Below are 15,425 nucleotides of genomic sequence, written 5' to 3'. Positions count from 1 at the left end.
ACCATATATTATAAATATTGATAAGTCCTTATAAAATTGTCTTGCACTATTTGAATACAGATGCAAAATATGTCTGATTGCAGTAAGTCAAGTGATAAATTATATTAATTTTGAAGATATTAAGAGCCTCGTAAAAAGTTTTGCACCATGGAATATCGAAAAATATGCCATTTTAGTATATATATATATATATATATATATATATATATATATATATATATATATATATATATATATATATATATATATATATATATATATATATATATATATATATATATATATATACGCAAACAAATAACGCTCACTACCCGCCTTTTGAGATTATACAGCGGAGTAACAACTTTTTATTCCATTTCTTTATGACTTTAATACAATACTTTTATGTTTAATTGAGTGTATAGTGATTTTATTAAGAACAAGATTCTTTTACTCCAGTAAACGTAATTACTTAAATTTAAATAAAAAAAAAATACAAGTATATTCGATTAATATTTTTTTCATGATTCTACCAGAATTATGGAATATAAAGTTTTCGCGTCATATAAATTTTGTCCTAATGTACAATAAATTATACAACGGATGCATTTTTAATATTGCAGATAACTTTGAATGTAACCTATATCTACCGAGTGAATTGTACAAAAATTTACATCACGATGCGTTTACGTTTACATCGACAAGTTTGTATGGAAATCGGAGTTTCCGAAACCATCCGCTAGAGGCACTGTTATCGTTTTCACTACAAATTATAGACGCAAACACAGTCTTAATATAAATCTTTGTACGATTCGCACTAGCAACTCTGTAAAAAACGCTGTGAAATACCAATATTTCGTTTCAGACACTAAAGAGGTCACCGGCAGACGGCAGCGGCGCTAGGCCTCCAGTGACGTCTGGCAGTCGCGACACATCCGGCAAATTGTCTATGTGCGATTTTACTTCCGATTTCACTGCATAAATCTTTTGTAACTTTATATTATATTCCTGTAAATAAAAAATAAATGGTTAGCAAATCAAGTTATAGATTTCTGATTAGTATGAAATATTAATTTTCTGTTGTATTGATGGTAGCTATGTGTTATTATTATATGGGAAAGTAATAAATAGATAAATATTCTCACAACGATAATTTCTAATGAGATCTGATGCATTTGTAGACTATTACCGTAGTGAGAATATTCGACATGTCTATATTATTTAATGTGACAGGGGCGAACCAACTACCATCACTTACGTTTACCACCATTATTTATGTGAGTAATGGCAGTAGGTTCCCATCACCAGAGCTTTAAACGGAAATTTCCAATAGTTGACTGGTAGAGAACACCATCAAATGTACATACAATCCCATTGTGCATTAAAGTTTAAATGATATGTGCATTAAATTTGAAAACAAAACAGAAAATAATATTTATCAATAATAGACAATCAATGTTTTATTTTGTATCACAAAGGTCACTGTAGCCTATAAATGCTTGCAACACTTGGAGTGTCACATCCGCTTTGCCGACTGAAGAAACCTCTTCAACGAATTCCATGAATTTAATACAAACTACATTTGCTTGTTTTTTTATAAAAAATCTTAATCTATCTTTTATTGAAATAAGAGTTAATTCAATAAAAGATACATTAAGATGCCTTTTTTGTGTAATTTTAATTGGCAAACTGACGGCCCACCTTAAGGAAAGTGGTAACTGTCGCCAGTATACATAAAGCAGCATGAACATCACTAAAACTACTGTGATGTCAATAGTACTTCTTATGCGTTGTTATTCCTGACTTCTATAGTGTTAACAACCCACATAAAGAACTTCTGTACCAAATCACACTATGGTATGTTAAATAAATATGTCAATTATGAAGTAACGGTACCTCTAGTCTAGCCTCCGCTTGTTTGGCAAGGTCCCGTTGCGCTTGCGCGAAGTCTCGCAGCATGGCCGCCACCTTCCGTCTCTTCTCCAGCTCATCGGAAAGCCTCAGGTTGTACTCGGCGAGAAGTTCTACGGCGGAATTCACCACAGCACTGAGACTTAGCGCAGATTCCTTATCTAAAACATAATAAGTTTGTTAGACAGTCTATTGACTACACAATCATTGATGTTTCTTTCATTCAATTACCATTCAAATACTGATGACGTAATTACTAAATCTGTTTCATATTTTTTCATAATTTTTTTTTTATACAACTTAGAATAGCAAGCAAGCTGACGGCCCATCTGATGGAAAGTGGTAACCGTCGCTTATAGACATGAGTTATTTAGTTCGAGCTTATACTTAAAAAATATGGCAATAGAATTTTGCTCTTTTATTTAGGCAATTTATATACATCAACTCATCACCCTTAGAAAAAGATTGACTTAAATTTGGCAAAAATTAATATATTTCAGATTAGTAACATTAAATAGGTTGTAAAATGCGAAAAAAATCCATTTTTTCTAAGAAATATAATATTCTAACGAAAAAGAGTGCTTTTTCTCCAGAGTATTCATAACGTAATATTACAACGTCGTAGAGTAATTTTTAAATAAATCTGCGTGATTTTGTGTAATATAATGTATGAGTTATATTGTAATGAATTGTTATGTTTAAAAATAAAAAAAAAAGAACATTGAAAAATATTTGTTTTTGTAAAATTGACAAATAATTATAACGTTGCTACACTTTGGTAAACACAATTTATGAAATCAGCTCTTATTTCACTACTGCTGATAATTTTTATCTAATAATGTAATTAACTGTCATAATATGTAATTTCTAGAATTTACAGGAAAAGTACAGTATTTGTTTATCAAGTCCTCAATGATACAAAACAATTAGTAAGCTACTCTCTAATGTGACAAATTTTATATAGATCCGTTTTGTTATAATTAAATCCTATCGTTTGTTAACATAATTATCAAAATCATTTCAGAATTGCCAAAAACACTATCCATTCTCCAAAGAGAATGTACAATATTCCTCTGCTTGGGCCACAATTATGTTTCTGTCGTAAAGCAGATGTGTTTCTATAGCTTTTTAGTAGTTTTTTGGAATTAAAGGGAATATGGCAGCGAAATTACAGGATATGGAGGCATAATACCAGTCTTCAGAAAAAGCAAAGTGGGGAGAAATAACATTGGCGTTACAGTGTACTCTGTGATGTCCATAGAACAGTTCATTGTTCATGTCTGTAGGTGATGAATTGAAAACCTTTCAGAAATTGTATAAAAATAAGGGACTTTTTTTGAAATTTGGATAAGGCACTTCACATATTTTAACGATTATAAATTTTATTTCCAGTAATTTGGGTAACATCTTGGTCCTTTTATTCATTTCACATATGCCATGAGTATACAGATTAAAAACAAAGAGCACGCAAGAAGCTGTTTTACTTTGAAAGCACAAAATATTATTCTATAAGATGCTTATGGACGCCAGTGGGTAATCACTTGCCATCAAATGAGCCGAATGCTAGTTTGCTCCCTATGTTATATAAAAAAAAAATCCAAATAAAGGGTTTCTATGATGACTTATACAAAGTCATAACTGGATGTTATGACTATGTATAAATCTGTTATGACTATGTATAACTATGTGTACAATTTAGAATAAATATATTTTTTTGTTTCTTGAGATATGAATCTAAATTAATAACTTACTGTATAGATACAGTAACTTTTTTTTTTTTTCATATTATAAATTAATATGAAAAAAAAAGAATATAATAATACATATATAGATTTGCAATTAATTGTTTAAACTAACTCTCTATCACTATTTAATATTGGTCAGTAGATATGGTCCCTGTTTACTCAAAACTCAATACATTTTAAATAACTTAACGCAAAGGGTATAAATTTTTGAAAAATAACTTAAATATATTTATCGAACAATCAAAATACATTTTTAGATATGGTTTCATCGAGATAGACATAGTATTTACATATTACTGAATGTTAAAAAAAAATAATCTATGTTTTTGTACTTTTTATAGATCATACATACCAATAAATTATACGGAATACTCTTTCTAAAAAAATTTAATTAATAATTGGAAAAATATTAAAAATATCATAATAGCTATACGAATTCGTAACTAATAGAAAAACTAGTATAATCATTTCAGAAATATATACCTATAGAACATTGACTGAACATCATAACTTGGGCATCAAATAATTGATGATTGTATCAAAGTTATTATTGCATTTTCAAGAACTATCTCCCTAAAGTTGTTAGTAGAGAGTGTTTATTTGAGACGAATCACTTCGCGTGACAGCCGCACGGCTAGTCGATCGGCTATAAGAGTAAAATAAGATGTATTTTATTAGCAACTACGTTTAAATTAGCAAAAAATTCACGTCACTACTTCGACGCCAAATAATTCTGTCTTGAAATTTATAAATGTGGTGTCTATAAATTTCACTGCTCGGTGACCGCTCTGTAAGGTAATTATGGGGAATTTGAATATTAAGATCTAGTAAGTAGAGTTCAAACTCACTATTAGTGAATATAGCAAGTGAGTACCGCACCGCAGCCGCAGGAAAGTTTTCGCATCGTCTAAGTGAAGCCTAAAATAGTGCGCTAAGTGTGAAATGAAACAAAGGAACATTTTCTAGTCAATAATATTTTATTGTGTAGGTATTTGAACAAATCGTGTTTATGTAAATGCTTCACAATATTGCTATAATGTAATATTTTACCTTCTAACTTAGACAATAATTGCACTTCAGAAACTTCCGGCGGTAGCGAGGCGATCCGTTCCCGCACTGCTTCGTCGCTGGACGCACTCGATTCAAGTTCTAGGAGAGCCTGTAAATAATTTGATTGGCCTTATTTTTTATTAACACTCAATTAGAAACAAATATACCCTTTATTTTTATTTATGTAAATATCTGTCTCACGCAATACATTGCGTGCCAAAAAAAAAAAACTTGAACAAAACCATAGACATTGAATTTTTTTGGATTGGCATGTAAAATTGATGTAACGCAGGACACTTGGTATAACAATTATGTTTAATTTAATATTTGGATTTTACTTTTTTATAACGAAATTTTAGAATAAAAATATGGTACTGGCATAGAATGGGCCACCCTTTCCTTTTCCGTAGATATCATAAGAGATAACATAGTCGTCTCTCTTAGAACATCACCAAAAGCCTGACTGCGGTTGTCAACTCGCCTGCCAAGAATGACAACTATTGGCAAAACACCCCTTATCGGGAAGGCCTATGTTTAGCAGTGGACAGTTTACGGCTAGTACGATGATGATGATGATGTATTAAAAATTCGATTAAGTTGTGATGCACCTCTACAGCACATTAAATCCGTATGCGATACTTCTATGACAAACGTACGGGACAATCCTGTGGACGTCTTACTCAGCCATTCGGGAGTGCCATATATGAAGTTGACGAGATATAAATATGTCATATCTATCTATAGCTTAACTACCTCTACTAGGTACTATTTATAGAAGTTAATATAGCAATATTCGTAGTTAATTAAAGGTAAGACGTGGCATCATATAACGCAAAGTTATTTGATAAGTATCATAAGACGTAGATCTGATAAAGAGCGGACGGATGGATGGATGGATGAATAGTTGCTATTTTTTCAGGCAAAATTTACTGAATGGATTTTTTATTACACAAGTATCAAACGAGCATGCGGCTTATTGAATGGGTGTGCTATGAATGAAATTACATTGGTTTGGATATGAATGAAATTACACGGGTAAGTTATATCCTAACTTGGTATTATAGGATACTTTGTACATGAAATAATGTGAGCAAAGCCACAAGACACAAACCGTATCTAATAAATGATTAGTAAGTACCAAATTATTTGCTCAATCTGCACTCACCTCACTGTAGACTCATTACACAAATAGATTCAAATACAGATAAAAAGTATAAGACATTACCTTAATTAATTCCTCAGGTTCTGGAGGGTCCCCGGGAGGAGTCTTCGGGCTGAGGGTTGTGTGAGTTTCAATGTGTCCATCCACTTCTACTTTGGTCTCACTGCGGCGCCTCTCATGCCGTTCTTTGTCTAATTTAGGCTTCTTCTTTTCAGAATCTTTTGATTCAGTGTCTGCAGATTTACGCTTATTCACTTTTTTGGAATTGCATCATTAGGATCCACTGTAATTGGGGAATCAAAATAAAAAGAGCACGATTACTAACTGGTTAACCTATTGAACTTGATACTCTATAACCTATTCTATTAATAATGAGCAATTCGGATAAGTAGAGTCAAACAAAATGTTGTACTTTTGAACTAAAATACCTAGTTAGAAAATTTATTTTTCATTTCATTAATATCATCTGCAGCAAATAAAAAGTATAAAATGAAAAATGGATTGTTTTTCTAACCCTTTGCTTTACATACGATTAAAATCTATCCAAATAGATACAGCAGTTAATCATAACATGCTAACAAAGATATTTTCAAATTTTGGAATTAGTAAGTTTTAAAACTGTTCAAAAAATATTTCCCTTGATGAACAGTTTCAGCCTGTTATACGAATATTTCAAGGTTATTATATGAGATATAGAAACAACTGTAATAAAGATAATTCACAAGGTTAAAGTTATAACTGATAAAAACAAACCTGCTTCCTTGAAATCCTGTATCTTTTGAGCATCGTAAACTCCACGCTCCTGCCATATAGTCAGTATCCTATGTATAGATGTCTTAGTTTTTGCATTTATCCCAGTGTGAGCCATATGTTTAAAAGCATCTACTAGCACTTCGCCAAATTCTTTTCCATATTCTGGACCTTTCTTTTTACTATTTTGTATGACGTCATTAGCTAAGTACATAAACGTGAGTTGTTTTGTATCCTTAGCTGAAAATACAATTCAGAAATTACCTTTGATTTTTTATGAAAAATACCTAAAATGATGATTTGATTTACATAGATCATTATCATCATCATATCAGCCGTAAACTGTTCACTGGTGAACAGTGATGGTGCCTTTCTCAAACGTACAAAAAGTACCTACGAAGCAGCACAGTTGATTGCAGGGTGTAGATGATCAGCATCGTATAGAGCACATGTATGATGTAAAATTTCAAATACATTGCACGACGTCAAAACTAAGAATCGTTAATTATATCGTTATGATGCATTTCAAGTGGAAAAATAAGTTGCTATCTAATTCAGACCATTAATCTGAATCAGCCAGGGCCATAGCTAGACCCAAGTTTTAAGTAGGGCAAAAGAGCTTTTTGGTAGAGCACAAACCTTATCTCAAGCCACACCTTAATTATTAAGTGACATCTAAAAAGTAAATCTATCTAATTTTCTGGGGATCTTTCATTCATTGGGGTAAAGCATTGCCCTTCAATTGCCCCCCCCCCCTACAGCCCATTTTATCAGAGGGAAACTTTGTACAAAAATCGATTGCTTGGGTACTTTTGTCCCATTTGTGTTTCAACCGTAAAGCATTTGTGTTTGCATGGCTGTGTTTTGGTTTGAAGGACACAGGTTACAGAGGAATAACACCTAAGTCCTCAGGAATGGCAACACATGGGGGGGGGGGTATCATGAGCAAAACAGTATACTCTGTTGTGTCCATGGTACCGCTCATGTCTATAGGCGACGGTTACCGCTTTCCATCAGGTGAGCCGTCAGCTTGTTTGGCATTCTAAGTTGTATAAAAAAAGTCATGGAATCAGCTGTGTTTGTTTTTGTCAACCTGTCCCAGTGAGGTAACTCTGTATACAAGTAAATGTAGATTTAACATTATCAATGTTTAGTCATAATGTTAATTTATTTTATAGATGGACCAAATATAAGATTTTATTTAACTAAAAACATCAACTTTAATTGTGACAAAATCAGTTATTTTGATTTAAAAACTAAACTACCCACTACACCAATTTTGATAAAATTTCTATGAAACCAATCTGTAAGTATATCCTTTCAGATAAAAAAGAATTTTTCTAATTGGTCTACAACTGACAGAGTTATGAGGCAAGAAACAAAAAATACACCCAAATTGAGTCAGTTAAGAGTATAGTTTTATTTGATTCCCTCTGATTTATAATGATGATGGAATGTCACTATTTACATTTCAATATTATAAATTTTCATTCTATTAAAAAGCAATCTACTTTTGATCATACTTCATAAAACATGTAATAAACTATTATACAAATCACACTATTATTTTACAAGATAAAAATGGAATAGAAATGCCTGCACTACATGATGAGTGAACAAAAACTAGTAAAATAAATTCATGTGAGATGGCACATTGTGACAAATTAATAACTAGTAATCAACTACTGTTTTTAAGGGTGATCAAGCAGACTTTATAGTAGAGTATAATGCTTGCAATGGGCTGTTAGGCCACATTAGTTGCAATCCATTTTTCCCCTTCCAAACTATTTAAAAATTTGCTTAAAAAAGAGGTCCTAAACAAGTTCGGCATTCATTTTTTGTATATATCCAAAAATACTACACTAACCAAACCAAAAGAACTCTAACCAATTACCATACAGAAGAAACCAAAACAGCTACAAATATGAAATTGTACAGAAATTCCTTGTACAATATAAATAAGTACAAGAAAGGATTTTTGGTAATGCCCATTATGACTGATAGAGGTATATTTATAGCTTGCTAACTAGTTCCAATTATACATGTAACATTTTATTAATATTCTAAACACAAAGATTTGTATCAATGGATAAATGGATGCATGTTGCTCTTTCTTGTAAAAAATTATTTGAATAAAATTTAATTCATAGGTAGGTTATAACTTAGCACACAGAATAGTTTATATATTAATTCACACAGACAAAGCTGCAGGTTATAACTAGTAAGAATTATATTAGAACTTTATCTGAGACTGAAACCTAACGTTCTTTTTTATGCCAAATACATGAATTAAAATTAACTTACGCACTTCAGTTAGTAAAGGACCGGGAGGTAAATAACATAAAAAAAATTATTACTAGCTAAATTGGCATTATACTTCATATTAATTGCAAAGAAAATATGATTAAACTAAATGTCATTGTGTGTTTGAGTGATGTCTACTCTAAGAATATGATAAAATTGTAATAAATGGTTTATAATTACGACTGCGAAATATTAACATAAAATAAGTTTATGGTTTTAGATTCTAGTCACAATTTTGGCAATTAGCTTTCTACATCTTTCTATTAGCTCTGGAAGAGATTCAAAAAGCATTTAACATTTTTTGTTTAAATTGCGTACTTGCCACGGATGGTGATTTTTACAATAACAAAACATTTTTCTAACAAGTATAATGTAAAATGATTTGTACATCTATTTTATTCGTAATAAAACATTACATTATTGTAATTAATTTTAAATAAAAGACATAAGATTTCATTTAATACGTAAATAGATGTACAATTTAGGTGATTATTCTAGAAATAGCTAAAAAATATTAGGTTATGTACCTTTTAGCAACTCCTTGTACCAAGTTTTCACTACAGCGGCATGGTGTTTTCTGTGATGAATTAACCATAATGATAAAGTTTGAATACTTTGTTGACTTGAATTTAAATCCTGCAATTTACGAACTAACGCGTTTTCCGTAAATCCTGCCATAGTTTGCACTAAAACAGTATTTTTCACAGTCGTTAGTGGAACGAAATAAATTCGTCTCAACAACCGACAGCGACAACCAACAAAAGCGACTGAGGTGTCAGTTTTGACAATCTACACTTTGACTTTGACACTTTGATGATTGTAGCATGACGTTAAAACACAATAACTAGTCATAGAGTAGTAATGACCTTCGTACACCTTCAAAGTTATTTCTAACCTTTAAAAATTATTTGGATAGGCAATATAAAAGTGAAATATATATATAGATGGCACGTTGTGTTCCGTGTGGTCTCGGCATAGATTAGGCCAACTCTTCTTTTCTAGTGGGTGTCGTAAGAGGTGACAAAGGGAGGGCAACTGATAAGCACTTCTAACTACCTGCGGTTGCAAATCAGCCTGCCAAACGTGGCAATTACTGACAACCCCCCTCTCCCAGGACAAGCAATGGATAGTTAGCTGATTGATGATGATGATGTTGTATTTTAATTTGCTTAATTAATTGTGAGCATGTCGAGTACTGCATTCGCCATAACGGCAACCATAGACTGATGCAATGAATAAAAAATGTTTTTATTCATTGCAGAATAAACAGGGCTACTTAATAAAATAGAAAGCGTTTCTGTTCGATTTTTGGCTCAAGTAAAGTTTATTAAAAGCTGTGAATGCAAATTATTTTTATTCTAAGAAAGTTTTTGTACTAAATTTTATGCAACTTAGAATGACAAATGCCTATCTGATGTAAAGAGGTACCGTCGCCTATAGACATGAACGCCAAGGGCATAACAGAGTAGGTACATTGTATCGCCCATGATACCTTTCATATGTTGTCTTTCCTGATGATTAAGCTGTTATGTTTTTATGCTCTATAATTACATTGTCATATCCCCCTCACCTCCAAATCGAAATACACACGTGCAAACACAACTGCATCACGAATGGGACAGAGGTACCCAAGTAGACGACTTTTGTACAAAGGTTCTTTGCCATTATCAATACTCACTTATACATATTCATGGCAGAATAGCAATTATACCATGTCTTGTTTGTTTTTAAGGGACTCTTAAAAGAAGAAGATTTCTCAATTCTCAATTTATGGAGCAAAAAAAAAAGAAAAATGTCTTTACATTAGATAAATTGTTATAGTAAATTCAACTTTATTTAATAAAGCAATAATCGAGTTTATTGTGTTTTATTTTTAGCTGAAATTACATTCCGAACTGCGTAGTAAATTCATAAAAAATACTAATAAAAAAAAAACTTAAGCAAGTTTACTTGAATATATTTTTATCATTTTTATTTATTGAAAATAGATATTCAATCATAATGAGTAATCATGCTTGGGGTCACAACAAGCAGGTTTTTAATCAACAAAGAGCATTATATTCTTAACGACACACCTGGCTGTTTTTTTTTCACAACTATATTCCACTCTGACTATAACATTATTAAAGTGAAACAAACATAATTCATAACCATCTATGATTTTATGATATCAGACAATAAAACAATTATTTCTGTACCATCATATATTACATAAAATTTTATCACATCTGTAGAAGAAAAATAAAACTATGTTTAATTTCTTTTTTAATAAGATAGGTATCACTTTTTCATCAGGCGGTACAGTATTTGCTTTTCCCGTTTGATTTACATATAAAAATGTAAATCAATCCTCTTTTTACTTCATTATTATTTCAACCATTAACTGTCCACCGCTGAACATAAGCCTTCTCCATAAGGCGAGTTATGCCAGTAGTTGCCACGCTTGGCAGGCGGGTTGGCAACCGCAGTCAGGCCTTTAGAGATGTTTTTAAAGGGACGCTGCTGCTTATCCCTCGCCCTCCCTTAGTCGAATCTTACGACACCCACGGGAAAAAGAAGGGGTGGCCTATTCTATGCTGGGACTACACTACAAACTTTTTGCTTTAGTACCTAAGCTTTTTACTAAACTATCTTTTTACTTAACTATCTAAATTTGAAGACAGATAAGTGTACAATTTAATATTAGTCTGTTTTTAAACTAATCATCAGCTATTAAAAGTCAACGATTGGATAGGATAATAAATAAGTACCTTCATACAGTACAGAGCTTGCAGTCGTAGTTATGGTCGATTCACTATGAAAGGTTTATTTCATACCGACCGAACGATTCTTAGAGAAAGTTGTTTCATGAATGCTATCGTTGAGTACATAATTATTGATTGTTGTAAATACCTTTACCTTGCAACAGTTTTTTTTTTAACCATTGTGATTTATTCTTAATAATTTATTAAGTCATGATGGGCTAACCTATCATAACTCACTGGTGCCCAGCCATCGTATATCGGATAGCACGGGCGAGGGTATCAGTCCATTACCATTTATTTAAAAAAAAATGGGATGAAAAGTAATGATAAGTCCGCCTGTACTACTACTGACCTGTGAGTGATGATAGATGATGATGAAATCATCTATCGTGGCAAATTTAATAATTATTCACAATGTTTTTCATGAAAGCTCTGTCAGGGCATATTGCTGGAAATTACATTACTGACTATCTCTTCCCTCGTGTTACAATATTTTTATCTCAATATAATATACTGGCCAAGACTCTTATTATACTCAGGGTTTTTATTTCAATTTTTTTCTGTGTCAATAATAAGTGATTAGGGGGAAAGGGATTGTTAGTAATGGAGACTGAGAATCCCATTGCTAGCAATATACCCAAACAGGTCGACCTCCTCGCGGTTCCCCTGGAAACTATCATGGTTAATTCCTGATGAATTCATCATGATGGGCTAACTGGCCTGTTTTCATTCTCATCAATCACCCTTCACTGGTGCTCCGCCAGCGTATCCCGTTAGCGCAGGCGGGGTTGCCATGCCATTTTCACCCATAAAAAAAAAATAACAGTGATTAGAGAAACTATAAGCGTATGTTTTGTTCCGCAGTATATACTATCATTGTATGTTTTGATTATTATATTTTTATATGTTATTCGAGTACATTGTAATATAATTGTACCTTTATGGGTTAAGTACCTGATAATAAAGAATATTATTATAATATCGATTTCTGAACGGTACCCCTGGAAACCATCGTGGTTAATTAGTGGTGAATTTTTTTATGTTTAGTTTCCATAAGGGACTGTGTGAAGGTTGACCTGAGACTGCATATCTTTAGCAATGGGAGTATCTGCGAGAGATGACCGAATAAGCTGATACCCTGATATGACCTGATATATATGTATATATATTATTTTTAATTAGGTTTTATAAACAATTTCAAAAAGTGAAATATGTTTTTTTGTGTAAATGATTTTTTTTTAAAGTGTCATTTCCAGTTTTTTTGCGTGCAGATTGGTGCGGAGTTGCAAACATACTTGTATGGTCAGTTAGTCATTGCAAATGGTAATAAAAGATCAATATATGTAGTCACTTTCTCATAACCAAGTGTTATGTTTGAATCCGTAAGTTGCATATTATTTATATATATTCTTTCCTAGTTTTAGTGACCTGTCATCCGAATCATGCATTATGTATAGTTTATTCCTCTTAGAGGCATACTAACCAATTTTGTATAGTAAGTAATATTCCCCGTCTTAAATCAACAAGCTTATACTGAAGAAGGTTGTGGGTTTTGTTTGAATTCACTGACCGGTCCGCTGGCGATGAGCTAGTTCTTTCTCTGAACGTACGTACCTACGTACTTACCAACACCTGCGTCGGAGTCTCTCAGTTTAGTTTTCAAAGGCCGCGACGCACGCGCTCCCCCGAACGCGGCCGACGACATTGTCCGCGCGAAAATGAAATCGAGTTTCTAAATTTGAACATTCAAATTAATATCGAAACTTTACATTTTAAATTCTGATTTTTAAGCGGCAAAGGAGTTCGTTTGAGTGAGACGTTTCTAACTTTATAGTATTAATATTTAAAGTGTTCGTATTTAAAAATGAAGTTAATATTTGTTAACAACATACCCGGCGTTTTGCTGATGACACTAGTATTATTAACTAGTGCTCAAAGAACGTCGCATAATCTCAGAGACATCGGTAAGTGAGTTTTAAATATAAAAACCCACGAATATTATTGCCTTATGCTAATTAAAGTGTTCCCGAACCTCAAGTTAAACCTAAGAAAAATATTGAAAATAAAACAAAAGCAGAAAAGTGCTTTAAACTTTATTTTATTACATATTTTATAATGTATTTTAATAATAAATAATGATATTGTTAAAAATTATATATTCTTTATGTCTGCAGCTGATGTAAGCAGGCACAAAAATATTTAAGTAATTAAGAACAATACGGTTATTAATATTTTGTTTTAACTTTTTTACTTAAAAGTTAATAAAAAAAATATAAATATTAAAAATTTAAAAAATCATTATAAACATGAAAGCACTATAATCTAAGTAAATATCTAAATTAAAAAAAAACTTAAATAATATAACAAATATATCATAATAATTTATCATATGCTTATCTAAATTTATCAATTACAATTAAGTACTATTTTTACTATAAGTTATACGTACGTATCTGTATGACACTTTCATGATTCACTAAACTAATAAGTTAATTAGTTAAAACCTATAATGGGTAATCAGTAATATCTAAGAAGTAAAGCAAAAACGTTGATTAGGTATAGGAGGACGATGACACATAGTTTATCTAAATGTTAATTAATTCAGATATAGGAATTCTAATCGTTTCACAATATCAAATTCATTAATAACACAACCTCGCCTACATCTGTTTTAAAAATGATAATATTTTTTTAATTAAGAATACTAGGCATATGATAGAGACGGGTAGATATGTTTAAGTAAAAAAAAAAGTTTTTGGCCCATCTTCAACCAGTTTCCAAATCAAATTAGGCAGGTTTCCTAAATAGTAAATTTTCAATGTAGAAGGTATACTTTGAATCATATATGTATTATATAATGATATTATCAATATTTCATCAACGTAGAATAATGAAATTTAATAATGATTACTGACGCAATATACTTCTATTTTTTATTTTATTTTTTAAAATTTTTCTTTTTATTAATTAAATTACCATTATCTTTGTAATTATATTTTTGTAAATATTACATATAGGTAGATATATTAAAATATCCGTCCTTTGCATTAGTCCACAAACATTATAGTATTTATAATTTAGTTCAGTCAAATTAAACCTTCCATATATTTCATAATATATGTCATTTTGTATATATAATATATGAATAGATATTAGTAGTTTTGTATATATTAATGTGTAGTAATAGTTAGTTTCTAATTTTCTGTATTGTAAAATTTGTTTAATATTTATAATCGATCTTAAGCACTGAGAATATTATGTGTGGTACGAAACAATTATATATATATTTATATTTAAGATTGTTCCTGAATACCAGAGGAAGACTTTGTACAAAAGTCGTTTGCTTTTGTACAAAGTCTCCTTCTGATACACGAATGGGACAGAGGTACCCACCTCTGTCCCATTCGTGTTTCAACAGTGAAGCAGTTGTGCTTGCATGGCTGTGTTTCGGTTTGAAGGGTGGGATAGGGTGTGAATTTACTGGGTACAGAGGAATAACACCTGAGTCCTCAGGAATGGCAACGCATGGGGGGTATCATGGGTAAAACAGTATACTCTGTTATTTCCATGGTACTGCTCATGTCTATAGGCGACGGTTACCACTTTCCATCAGGTGGGCCGTCAGCTTGTTTGCCATTCTAAGTTGTATAAAAAAAAATTCTAGAGCAATCATTTTTATTAGATATTTCAGCCCACTGCTGTCTAATGCTGGGAAAAGGCTATTAAATAAAGTTATAGATAGTACTTTTATTATTTAATATAATCAGAGTTACTTCGGTA

The 15,425-nt window shown here is 31.6% G+C and overlaps 2 protein-coding genes across 2 annotated transcripts in view; one reads left to right on the top strand and one right to left on the bottom strand.

The window, feature by feature from the left end:
• Positions 1-295: 295 nt before the first annotated feature.
• On the bottom strand, positions 296-9,668 carry LOC113521332 (regulation of nuclear pre-mRNA domain-containing protein 1B). Its single transcript, XM_026906850.3, is given in 7 exon segments — positions 296-987; positions 1,876-2,051; positions 4,686-4,794; positions 5,911-6,101; positions 6,104-6,130; positions 6,601-6,837; positions 9,429-9,668. Coding segments are annotated over 7 exon segments (1,038 nt in total). The 5' UTR covers positions 9,580-9,668; the 3' UTR covers positions 296-840.
• Positions 9,669-13,270: 3,602 nt separating this feature from the next.
• Positions 13,271-15,425, top strand: part of LOC113521237 (CD209 antigen-like protein C) — a 95,182-nt gene continuing 93,027 nt past the window's right edge. The window contains exon 1 of the mRNA XM_031912777.2: positions 13,271-13,609. Coding sequence (XP_031768637.1) covers positions 13,510-13,609 — 100 coding nt within the window. The 5' untranslated portion in view covers positions 13,271-13,509. The remainder of the gene's footprint in view (positions 13,610-15,425) is intronic.

This window comes from Galleria mellonella, unplaced genomic scaffold (assembly GCF_026898425.1).
Source record: "Galleria mellonella isolate WM207_F2 unplaced genomic scaffold, CSIRO_AGI_GalMel_v1 utg55, whole genome shotgun sequence".
In the NCBI taxonomy this organism is placed as follows: Eukaryota; Metazoa; Arthropoda; class Insecta; order Lepidoptera; family Pyralidae; genus Galleria; species Galleria mellonella.
The sequence above is the reverse complement of the archived record's forward strand: the minus strand, read 5'-3'. Positions and strand labels throughout refer to the sequence as shown.